Source organism: Raphanus sativus, chromosome 6 (genome assembly GCF_000801105.2).
Source record: "Raphanus sativus cultivar WK10039 chromosome 6, ASM80110v3, whole genome shotgun sequence".
NCBI classification, from domain to species: Eukaryota; Viridiplantae; Streptophyta; class Magnoliopsida; order Brassicales; family Brassicaceae; genus Raphanus; species Raphanus sativus.
In genome coordinates this window covers 23,060,096-23,072,222 of record NC_079516.1, presented here as the reverse complement: position 1 = coordinate 23,072,222, position 12,127 = coordinate 23,060,096, and the positions used below count along the sequence as shown (strand labels likewise).

Below are 12,127 nucleotides of genomic sequence, written 5' to 3'. Positions count from 1 at the left end.
ACTATTGTAAATATGCAGAAAAGCATTAGAGTCTCCACATATGTCAAATCAATAAACAAACACAATAAAAATACGCTTGATTGCATAACCAATGTATTCAACATCCAAAATCCAAACGTACTGGTTAGTTTTACCAGTCATGTATTCAACTTTTGTATAGTACCAAAAAGAATTATGTTTTTATTTGTCAGTACACAAAACATCTTGTTGGTATACTTGTCGCACAGAAGAACATCAAGGAAAGGAATAAAACTCTAGCAAGGTGATCCACAAAAGCTTACGTAGTATTCTTTCTCTTCTTAGCTAATCTCTGGCTTTTCTGGTTCGGAAGAAGGTTTGTAGTCTGTAGCAGCCGAAGGAGGAGTATAGTCAGAGATGTCGATTCTCAAGGTTTGTTGGGGTCCATCGTTTGAAGGGACGTGGACAAGTGCGTCCATAATCAGAATGTCCCAGTCCCTTTGCTGGAGAAACCCAAACAAGCTATCTTCTGTTCCAAGAAACCCAAAAAGAAAAAAAAAAGAAAAAATGAGTGAGAGAAAATGGCAAATCTAGATATCTAACACATATTTGCACAATGAGATGAGAATATTATACCTCCATTGCGAACAGCTTTGAGATGCAAGATTCCGGTGCCTTGTGGGCCAACCAGAGGAAAGGAACAAGAGACAGAGTGCCTTTGCTGAGAAACAGCTAGTGAGGCATTGTACCATGGCCCTTTCTCAATTGGCTCTCCCATAGCTTCGATCATAGCCTTATTCCTCATCACCTTCTCCATGGCCTTGCTGAAATATTTATGCATAAGAAAGACCAACTATTTTGAGAAATCAACAATGCAACTACTACATTCTTACAAAAACTGATTTGGTAAGTGATACAAGGAGCAGAGAGATATTCATACATGATAGAATGCACAACAAAATAACAAATGGTGCACATAGTAGAACTTGTAAAGATGATTGGTCTGGACATTATTACGGCTTCGTAATTGATTCCTAGTGAAGAAGAAGAAGAAGAAGTAGCATTACTTTGTAAACTGGCGATACAAGCACAAGATAAACAGAAATACACAAGAGTATATCCTTGTTAACAGTGAGAACAATGTCACAAAACGGTGCTCTCTCAAGCAAGCAAAAGGTTACACTGCTTAAGTAGATGCACAAAAACAAGCCACAACGGAAACAGTGACACATCTCACCATTTTGAACAACTTAAACGACAAGAGCTGAATTTCGTTTGTAAGTATTTCAACTCTCAAGTCATTCAAAGCATAGAGTCTTCTCACAATGTGAAGACACTCAATGCAATTTTTTTTTTTTTGAATTTATGAAAAGATATAAGGATGATTAGATGATAACCTGCTACAACCGCGATAGATAGAAAGGTCGTCGAGAGCACTCAAAGCAACACCACCAGTGACTGTAATCAAGACAAAAGACACTGCCTTCCGACCAAAAGACCCCAACGTCCCATTTTCTTTCCCTGCTGCCTTCTCCGACGAGCTTGTTCCCCCAATAAAACAAAACAAGACATTTAATAATCGATCCAAGCGTTTCTTCTCTAGATAGATTTCGAAATCGGCCGATAGAGATGATTTTTTTTTCAATTCGTAGAACCAAAACGAGGCCTAAGATGGGCACGACGATCGCATTTTAATTGCAAGATCGAAACCCAACCACTAGGTTTTAATCTCGATCGAATTACATGCTCAAACTCAGAGATCGACATACCTAGTTGAAGTCGAAGATCGTTTGAAGACAGAAGTGAGACGCCTCGCAAACATTTTAGCTCAGGTGAATTTTGCAGGATTTTTGACCCGGAGCATCTCGGTAGGGCGGAGGAGATCTATAGGGTTTGGGGTTTTGCTGCCGTCATTTTTTTTTCTATTTTAAGAATTGTTTTTGGTCAAGTAAATATGAAAGAATTTAGGTTTTAAAATAATAATTTAACAACTCAATTAACTTTTTCACTTTAATATTTTTATTATTAATTAATAAAATTTCATTGAAAACTTTAGAATTTATATTTTAAAACAAATTTTCTAAAACTTTTTCTTCATGAAGGATGTATTTTCTAAATAATTTTTAACATAATTATTTTAAATGTACGTAAAGGAAAATAAATGTATTATTAGAATGCAACAAAGTTAGTGGCCCCAGTATAACGAGAGAGAGAGAGATTGCTACGGTTGAAGTATCCCTAGTTACCCGCCAATATCGGTGGGAAAAGATACCTTAGAATCTTCTGACGCTTCTCGATTTGATTATTCTTCTGGGGGGTTTGGGTTTATCATGAATTTGTAGGTGAGAATTTCGATTCTTATCTCTAGGCTCCAAACATAACTGTCGATCTACTGGATTCGACTATGTTTGCTTTGCAGTAGACTTTGTATATCTTTTATTTTAACTTAATGAATCATTTGTTTGATTTGGTGATAAAATGTTTCGCTACCCTTAACGAAGGTTTCCAGTTTTCTTAAAGTGAAAACGTTGAACTAATGTTTTTGTGTTCTGTCTGTAATTTGGAGTCTCTCTCTCTCTCTCTCTCTTGTGTTTCAACGATTTGGTTTTGCATGATGGACATCTTCATTTTCTTAACATCTGTTTACTTGTTGCAGATCCATCTATTTGGATTCTCGAAAATTCTGCTTTCAAAATAGTTTTCAAGAACAACAATGGAGACTCGCCCTTTTAGGTCAACTCGGAGGGAGTTGAGTAACCTTGCGCACACTTCTTCAGTACCAAGCCCTTCCGTCGAAGCAGTAGACATATCCTTCAGTTCAGAACGCAATCAATTCATGGAAAGGCCGCCCTATCATTTACTCTCTGATGATGGTGGAGCAGCAGTTGGCCACAATAATATATATTCAAATGATCACCACAACCACCCTTCCATGATGTCTCACATTGGAAGCAGCAGTGACATACCTTTCATCTCTAATATTTTAGATTGGGAACCAGCTTCAATCCCTGATGACCTTTTTGGCTTTCCTTTGGATATTCCCATTCGAATGGAGGAGGAGGAGGATGGTGGCATCCTGACATCTGATAATGACATTATTCCCAGACAAAGTGACTTGGCAGAATTGATTACTGATGATGAGAATCCATTAATGTCTACTCTCTGGAACGATCTTTTCCTTGACACCAGTTCCACCTCTCCTGCTTCCAAGGTTGTTTCCACCTTATGATTTTTTTTGCGATAAATATTGTGTTTCTCTAGTCTCCAAATATCCTTCTTTACATCTTCATTAGCACTCTAATGAAGAGACTGATGCTATGGTTATTGTTGTTTCAGGTCCGGGAACCAACTCTGCAATCACAGATTCAACAACCCCGACTCGTTCTGCACCAGACTTGTCCTATTGCTAGGACAGACAGCAACAACAGTTTCACCAGTAATAATACTGCCGCGGCAGCAGCTAAAGGACGTGTGCGTTGGACACCAGAACTTCATGAAGCTTTTGTTGAGGCTGTTAACCAGCTTGGTGGCATGGAAAGTGAGAGCATCTTCTCTTCTCTTTCCGTTCCGTTTTTTTAGATAAAGAGTTAACAATGATGAAGAAGTTCTGTTTTTGTGCTCTGATTCAGTGTCTTCTTTAACGCAGACGCAAAACCCAAGGCCGTGCTGAAGCATATGAAAGTTGAAGGCCTGACTATATATCATGTCAAAAGTCATTTGCAGGTTTACTTTTTTTTTCTCTTTCTTCCTAGCGTTTTATGTTCAATACTAATTCTACAGAATAATCTGTTGATAAAAATAAAAGCCAACATTATTTCTATTCTCACATTGCAGAAATATAGGACAGCTAGACACATACCAGAACCATCACAAGGTAGATACTGACTCTGAATGTTCATATGCTCCTTTCTTATGATGAGGAGAAAGTATTACTGCGATTTTTTGTTTATCTTTCTTGTTATACTTTTATTGTGATATGTCGTCTGATGGTTTTAGCAGGTTCGCTCGAGACGAAGTTGACACCTCGTGAGCATGTTACATCTCTTGATACGAAAGGGTGACATACCATTTCACAAGTTCTATTCCATTTCTAACGAGACCCTGTCTAATAAATCTAATTTATTTGATTTGGCAGGGGGATGTATATAACTGAGGCGCTGCGAATTCAGATGGAAGTTCAGAAGCAACTGCATGAACAGCTCGAGGTACAGCAACGATGAACACTTATATATGCCTTGTTTAGCTTTGTTTGTAGTTCGTTGCATGCTAACAGTTGAACAAATGGATATTTGTTTTGGATGGTGGTTTCAGATTCAAAGAAAGATGCAACTTCAGATAGAAAAACAGGGTAAAGCACTGCTCATGATGATTGAAAAGCAAAATTTGGGTTTTGGCAAACCGGAGAAAGAAGAAGAGGAGGCAGATTCTCGGAGATCAAAGCGTCCGAGAAACAATGAATGAAGAGAATGGGTTCTCCAAACGTGAGATACATCAGAAAACTGAAAATGATGTTTTTGTGAAGTAGAGTTTTGACTTATTAGATTAGGAGCTTTCTTAGTGCCTTTTCTCTCTTGGTAAAACTGTTTTCTGATTCAGCTCAGTAGGAAGAAACAAAAATAAAGAGCAATAGGTTTGATAGAATTTTCCAATCTTTGGGATGTAATCTGAATGCAGATTCTAGTTTTAATTAGTGTTAGGTAAATTAAAACTAAATGATATTTTCGACTTTCTTCTTCCTGTCAGCTGTGTGTTTCTGGTTTTTATTTACATATTATTAAACATCAGCTCTTGTAAAATATTAATTCATCATTATGAAATGCAAAGAAAACATGGAAGGAAATGAATGAAACAAGGGAAAATTTATTCACTACAGTAAAAGAAACAAATGGCTAAATAATTACTTGAATTGCATTTCTGATCAGGGATATGTATTTTACATTTTTACTAGCTGTACAAAAACATGCATTTATATATTGTTTTCCAAAGAAAAAGTCACAAACTTCAACTTAATAGTATGTGAATTAAATTAAAATATTAGTTATTTAATCATTTATATATTACTGTGTAAGATTAAATCAATAAATTTAAAGTAATAAGTTTATTAATCAAAAAAATAATACGTTTAGAAATGAGTATGTCAATTTTTTTTGTTTATCAAGTCTGTGTACATAGAAAAGTCATATTTAGCTAATAGTCTCTCTGTATTTATATTTGTTTATGTATTTCCATATTAAGAGTTTACATAAACTTACTTATCTATTAACTTCCTCTCCATCCATTTCAAAAAGAGTGTCAACATTTTTTACAAGGATTAAAAAAAGTTATTGACATGCATTTAGCTTTTTATTAATTATGAATTTCTACCACTAGAATTTGAATATAAACTAGATCTTGACCCGTGCGGTCTGTTTTTTTTTTATTAAATGATGTATTTGTAATATTTGATAATAAATTTATATCGAAAAGTAATTTTTGCAGTTATAACAAAAATTAAATTTCAATAAAATATTCTTATATAGATTCAGTTATCCTAATTAAAATAGTATAGGTGTGGGTCATAATGCTTTCGAATTCCAAATATTTGGAATTTATATTAATATAAATTTGTTAAAAAATAATCACACTCGGTATTTAATTTTAAATCTTAATTTGGGTGTACTAAATGTTATATTTGTAAATGTAATCATATTAAATTAAGTAATTTTATATTTTTGCGTTTAACGTAAAATGTATCACCAACACTGGAGATCACCTAAACAAATCTAACATTTATATGATTAGATGTATGTGTAAGATATATAACAAACAAAGTTTTTAAATGATAAGTATGAAAATACACAATATGGTTAGTATGCTATTAAACATGATACGTTACTTGTAAAATTTGTAAGAATAAATAATTATTAGACTTTTAACAAATTTGTGACATAAAAATTAAGATTATAATTTGTAAAAAAAATGAAATGTAATATAATATATATTTGATCTAACTGTTAATTCGTTATAAATGGGCTTACGTGTTCAATAATTTTCAGATTGGATTTTGACAATTAGTTTTCATAATTACTGTAGACTAATGAGAAAATCAATGGAAAATAATTTTTTGAAAATAAATAAAGTGATTCAGTTTCTATATCTTGTAGTAGAGATGGGCGTTCGTATATTCATTCGGATTTGATTCATGTCTCTTTGGGTTTTAGATTTTTGGGGTGAAAGTTTTTAGCCTCATTCGGTATTTATAATTTCGGTTCATGCTCTGGTTCGGATAACTCATTTGAATTGTTTTAAAAAAAATAAAATTCTTAAAATATAAAAGTAAAAATTTATATAACAAATAAATTTGAATAATGTATGGCAAAAACTTAAACTTAAACTTAACATAAAAATTGTTTTGGTTCGAATATTAAAAGATAGTGATCTCATACCATATCATATGCGATTTTTATCTATCCTATTAAAAGTGAAGTACAAATGGGAAATAACCCTTATTTCTTCTCATTATTTACCACTGAATGCCACTGGTCTTAATTAAAGAAAGTATCCTAAATTAATCGACTCATTTCACCGTCAAAGCCTTATTATCATATAGCCCATTCGTTTTTTACAGCTATTAATGGGTCTTTGTTTTGTTTTTTATATTGACAAAATATGTACAGGATCTTTGTTTTGTTTATATTATTAACCTACAACCCTAACTGCTTTTATTCTAACTATATATCTAACCATTATTTTATGCTCATACTCATAATTCACATAACCACAAATTTATTAGACACATGAAAGAGTTTAATATTTGAACTGTTCTGTTTAATAGATTGAAGTTTCGTTTTGTAATATTGAGTTACACACAATATATGAATTGTTCTCTTTAATATTTTCAAGTTTATTATATGTCATTAATTTAGTAACTTTTATAAATCTTTCTTAAACTGGACATCTATATTATTAAAATTGAAGTACTCAACATGGATAACAATTTTAAAAATATGTTTGTTTGGAAAATAGCAGTTTAAAAAATAGGTTTGTTTGGAAACATGAATACCAGTTAAAAAGATTTTTTGAAAATATGAATAGCAATATAAATATAATGTTGTTCGGAAACCATATAACAGTATATTAAGAAAAGAATGAATTTATCTTATTAAGAAAAATTGAAAATCTATTATATTATGAAAAACTATCTATTTGGGTCAACTTTAAAATATACAAAAATTAGTTAATCTAATTATCTAAAAATATCATTGGTCTAGAACAATCATAAAACAAAATTAAAATATATATATATATATATATTTCAAATCAAAATAATGATTTAAAGTTGATTTATATCAAAAATTGATTCAACATATACATATATTCAAAAATTTATTTTTACTAAAATATTTTCCAATAACCATTATTGAAAACAATTTCAATATATATAAGAAAAATACAATAAAAAGTCACATTTCATATACCAACTTAAATTATGATTTTTTTATTTCACATTTAATTTTAAAAATATGATATAAGTGATTATATATATGATAGTACATATAAAATACTATTGATTATATGTTTACTATGTTTTTAAAAGAAAAAAATAGATCGTGAATTAGTGTGGGCGTTCGGGTACCCATTCGGGTTCGGTTCAGGTCAAAGATTTCAGTCTCATTCGGATATTTCTAAATTTTGGTTTGGATTCAATTTATATCTTTGCGGGTTTGTTCGGGTTCGGATAACCCATTTAAACTATTTTTAAAATTCATTATATACTTTAAATTTCTCAAAGTATATAAACAAAATAATATATTCTATATAAATTTGAATAATATATGTCAGAATATCTAAACTTAACATATAAATTGGTTTTATTTAAATATTTTGATAGAGAATCAATAATTATTTTCAATATTTTTGGTGTTTTGATTGTATTTTAATGATTTTAGATATTTACATATGACTATTTATATATATATTATCATTTATTTAAACCAACTTAAAAGTATCATATATATTCTCGATGTTTTTAAATACATTAAATCTAAAATATATATATAAGTATATAAATCTATTTCGAATACATTCGGTTATCCGAAATACTTTGATTCGAATCGGATTTGGTTTCAGTTCTCTAAATACCAAAATTTTAAATAATTTGGATATTTAATAAATTTTTGTTCAGGTTTGGTACTTCTTTTTAGATCGGGATCGGTTCGATTTTTTGGATTCAGATTTTTATCCAACTCTAATATTGATATGGAAAATAAATAGCAATATATTTTATAGAAAATACACCCGCACGGGCGTGCGGGTCAAAATCTAGTTATCATTAAATGTGGTAAATTTAGAATTAGGAAATGTATTTATTAAACTGAAAAGACAACATTAATAAAATTTTAAATAATTTCGAAACTGATTTAATAGAAAAAAAAAATTAAATTTTATATTAGGATAACACATTAACTCAACTGAAAAGACAACATTAAAATAGGTAACTTAATTTATATTAGGACAACACATTAACTCAACAGGAAAAGACAAACATTAAATTAGGTAGTTTAATTTAATTCTCAGTGGCATTTAGGCGTAAATACTGTGCAACTTGTAGGGTTAATCCATATATGTACTTCTGTTTTAATAAAGTAGATGAAAGAATAATTGCACTCTACACCAACATTTATATGCTAATTAGGTATATACACATTTTACGTTTCCAATGCATGTGTCAGTCTATTGAATTACCCTCTTACCCTTCTTCTTTTTTGTACGAGAGCAACCGGTTACCTGATTGAATCTCTACGCACATATATTTCTTTAATATTTTCTTTTTCTGACAAACCAAGCTTACACGGAAATTTTGTAGGCAAGTAGATAAACTTTTTTGGTCAACTCAAGTGGATAGATTTAAATTTTAGAAACTTCGCCATTAACTCAAGAAATTGTGAATCTCAAAATTTTTTTGAATCCCCCATCTTTTTTCTTTTGAATCCCCCATCTTATATTCAGCTTTCATCCACATCATTTTCCTTTCCGTTTCGAATGATTCTCCACCCTCCGTTCCTCAGCCTGCTAATCATGTCGATAGGAACAACCCAAATACCGGTGGCACTCCTCTCAACCCAGCCTTAGCCGTCGTCCTCCACCATGGATTCTCAAGCCAGGCCGTGTCTTCAACTGTCGAGCTCCAGCTCCTCTCTGACGCGTCCACCAGGAGATCTCTGGTCCAAGTCGTCTCCTCGCAGGGTTCTCGTCTCCTCCGAGACACTACAACGACCTCCGCCGCGACTGGCCCTCTTCACCGTCGAACTCCAATTCTCGAGCTATCCTCCTTCGCGAATCAGTTATGGCAAGACCAGTCCCGAGCTCCAATTTCTGTCGCACTGTAACAGACTCGACGTTGTTCGCGTTGAAGCCAACCTCGAATCTCTTCCAATGGTGATTTCACAGATTATTGCAAAACAGGTCCCTGGGCTTTTGGTAATTTTTATATTGGTCCACGACTTTGTAAATTGCAGACACGTCCTCAATTCATCCCTTTAACTTCTGATTGTGACAATTTAGCCCAGGCAAAAGTTCTGAATTTGCAGCACTAGTCCCTGCATTCTTGAATCTTTTGTTTCGCTGTTAATAATATGTTACTATATTTATCAAGGGCCCGAACTTTTTTAACTACAAAGTTTTGTGTGTATTGTTGTATAAAATGTCTTAGCCGGCTCAGTAAAAATGTTAAACGGTCACGTTTAGCTTTTTATTGAATTATTTAACATGCTAACATAAACAATGGAATTGACTCATCCGATCCGGCGGAGGAAAGACATATATATAAAAAAAATCAGCATTTTCTGCTATCCTATTTACTGTTTAACACACATGTTTTGGATTAGGCAAATATATCTTTTGGCTTTTAAATAACTGATTTAGCGTTATAAACATTATTTGGTTATATAAAATGTCTTAGCTGTTCACATTTCTATCATAAATGTGACAAGACAAAATAGTTATCCGGTTAATAACTTTTTTGGACTTCCTCTTGTGTGATATGCCAATGCACACTGTTAGCAGTCGGTTTTAACCCTATACATACAAAGAGTTACTCGGTTATTTATCTGTTTAGCGTATATTTATATCATAAAACATGCTAAAATCCTAAATTAATTTCTACAACTATCTTTAGCAACATAAATTTTATTTTAACCAAACCTTATACACGCAGTCATCCCCGGTTAATAATCTGTTTAGTGTATATTTACATCATAAAACATATCCTACACACAAAGAGTTACCCGGTTAATAATATGTTTAGCATATATATTAACATCATAAAACATGCTAAAATCCTAAATTAATTTCCATAACTATTTTTAGCAACATAAATTTTATTTTAACCCGATGTTTCTGTTCTCTAGCTAAATACAAACCATCAAACTATTTCTAAGGTTAATCTAACAAATAAGCTAAATTTCCTTGAATACCATTTTCGGCTATAAAGGGTCATATTATAAAGTTTGCGAGCTATATTCAAATATGTTAAAATGGTCTGGTGGTTTAAGTTGATACTCTCGAGTTCGTTTCCCGGGTTCAAGTTGCGCTTTAGACTGATTTTATTTTGTTTTTCTTTAATGAATGTGATATCTCTTGATTTTGATGAGTTTTAGATTCATATTTTAGCTTATTATGATCAAATTAGGTTGCATTTAGGTCCTTATGTTGTATTTGCATACTCATTCGCATATCATAGGGGCTAGAGTGTATAATTAGAAGTTTTGGGTCAATTTGCAAGGTTATTTCTGCAAATCAGAAACGTATGGGGCCTCAACGAAATAATACAGAACCAGAGGGACCAATGCTACAAATTATGACATTCTCTGGGGCGATTTTGTGAAGTATCAGAAGCTCAGGGACCTGTTCTGCAATAAACAAAGAGATCTCCATTGATGGAGAACACGAGCTCTCTCGCCGGATCTGAAGCACGAATGCGAGGCCTGCTCCGGTGAGGTTCGATTCCGGTGATGTAGATGTCGACTTGGAGCCGCGGTGGATGAATCGACGACGCGAGTGGCAGAGAAGCTTCGTGGTGGAGCACACCGGCGGAGGTGAGCTGAAGACGACGACTGGAGCTTGTCTGTACGCGACGATGAAGCTTGGTCCGTGAAGCTCCTAGATGGTGAGGTTGAAGGCGACGCGAGAAGAGCACGGCTTGAGAAGCCACGGTTCAGATCGACGCCACGAAGGCACGAAGTGTTGAAGCGGGCAACATTCACTACGACTTTTCTTCCTAGTTTACCTAATTTTTTTTTTGTTTGAAAGAAACTTAATATTTTATTCCATTTACCTTCTAATCTGTTATCACCTGTTTTTTCAGGTTTCTCTTTCTTCACAGTATAAGGACAGTTAAGACATTTCCTGTATCTTGTATCATTTCAAAGCCCCACAATTTTTATGTGATAGGTATTTGCCTAATTTGTTATTTCTTAGAGTATTTTGACCCAATTCACCCAATGAAAACATTAAAAAATCAATACATTTGTAGAGTTAGAGAAAAAGACCAAGATAGCACTAAACCAAATTTTTATCACAAAAATAGCATGACAAAGGAAAAAAAAATAATCAAAATAAGTTTTATTGAAGGGTAAATATGCATTTATAACAATTGAGTTAATTAATCTAAGACTTAGGATTTAGAGTTAAGGGGTGAATTTTAGGAATGTGTTCAAATTTTTAAAAATAATAAATTAAAATTAAAATTTTCAAAACAAAAATATGATATTTTGGTCATTTTATTTTTTGAGTGATATTTTGTGATAAAAACTTTAAAAGTGTTATTTGAGAGATTTGCTCTTGTAGTTATATTAAGCTGAAAGTTTAATTAAAATTATAAAAATAAAAATTTTTATGTAACAAGAAAAAAGAAGAAGTTAAAAAATGACATTATTTTAGAAACAAAATGAATACTATTAGTTAGTGGTTCATTTATTTTTAATAAATTTTCAACCACTCATATTTTATGTTTCTGTTATCTATTTTATTTCCAAAGTGAAATACATTAATTATACTCAACAACATCAATTTATTAATACAAAACAAATAAGAAAATATCAATCATTTAAAATATAGAAGAAGTAGTAATTGTATTTTTTTGAAAGAAAAAAAAACAAAAATGTCCATGGCTTTTCTTTTGTGGAATGTT

The 12,127-nt window shown here is 32.1% G+C and overlaps 2 protein-coding genes across 5 annotated transcripts; one reads left to right on the top strand and one right to left on the bottom strand.

Annotated features, from left to right (window-relative positions):
* Nucleotides 1-52: 52 nt before the first annotated feature.
* Nucleotides 53-1,888, bottom strand: LOC108812383 (uncharacterized). The gene is made up of 4 exons (XM_018584634.2): nt 1,728-1,888; nt 1,356-1,499; nt 595-782; nt 53-487 (listed from the first exon to the last, which is right to left on the bottom strand). Exons 1-4 carry the CDS (start codon nt 1,778-1,780, stop codon nt 300-302), a joined length of 573 nt encoding a protein of 190 aa, XP_018440136.1. The 5' UTR covers nt 1,781-1,888; the 3' UTR covers nt 53-299.
* Nucleotides 1,889-2,154: 266 nt separating this feature from the next.
* Nucleotides 2,155-4,687, top strand: LOC108810863 (myb family transcription factor PHL4). 4 transcript variants are annotated; one of them, XM_056987601.1, is made up of 8 exons: nt 2,155-2,300; nt 2,615-3,169; nt 3,295-3,496; nt 3,605-3,681; nt 3,793-3,832; nt 3,958-4,015; nt 4,094-4,163; nt 4,270-4,687. In XM_056987601.1, exons 2-8 carry the CDS (start codon nt 2,672-2,674, stop codon nt 4,417-4,419), a joined length of 1,095 nt encoding a protein of 364 aa, XP_056843581.1. In that variant the 5' UTR covers nt 2,155-2,300; nt 2,615-2,671; the 3' UTR covers nt 4,420-4,687. The 4 variants fall into 4 exon arrangements, with proteins under 4 accessions (XP_056843581.1, XP_018438440.1, XP_056843579.1 ...); XM_018582938.2 differs by having other exon boundaries at nt 3,955-4,015; XM_056987599.1 differs by lacking the exon at nt 2,155-2,300 and adding an exon at nt 2,303-2,385 and having other exon boundaries at nt 3,955-4,015.
* The last annotated feature ends 7,440 nt before the right edge of the window (nt 4,688-12,127 follow it).

Excerpts from the sequence above, each read along its gene's own strand:
- LOC108810863 (XM_018582938.2), top strand. The coding sequence starts at position 2,672 with ATGGAGACTCGCCCTTTTAGGTCAACTCGGAGGGAGTTGAGTAACCTT. Across the intron at positions 3,497-3,604 it reads CCAGCTTGGTGGCATGGAAA|ACGCAAAACCCAAGGCCGTG; the intron begins GTGAGAGCATCT and ends TCTTTAACGCAG. Across the intron at positions 3,682-3,792 it reads ATGTCAAAAGTCATTTGCAG|AAATATAGGACAGCTAGACA; the intron begins GTTTACTTTTTT and ends CTCACATTGCAG.
- LOC108812383 (XM_018584634.2), bottom strand. The coding sequence starts at position 1,780 with ATGTTTGCGAGGCGTCTCACTTCTGTCTTCAAACGATCTTCGACTTCA. Across the intron at positions 1,500-1,727 it reads CGATCTTCGACTTCAACTAG|CTCGTCGGAGAAGGCAGCAG; the intron begins GTATGTCGATCT and ends TGGGGGAACAAG. Across the intron at positions 783-1,355 it reads ATCTATCGCGGTTGTAGCAG|CAAGGCCATGGAGAAGGTGA; the intron begins GTTATCATCTAA and ends TAAATATTTCAG.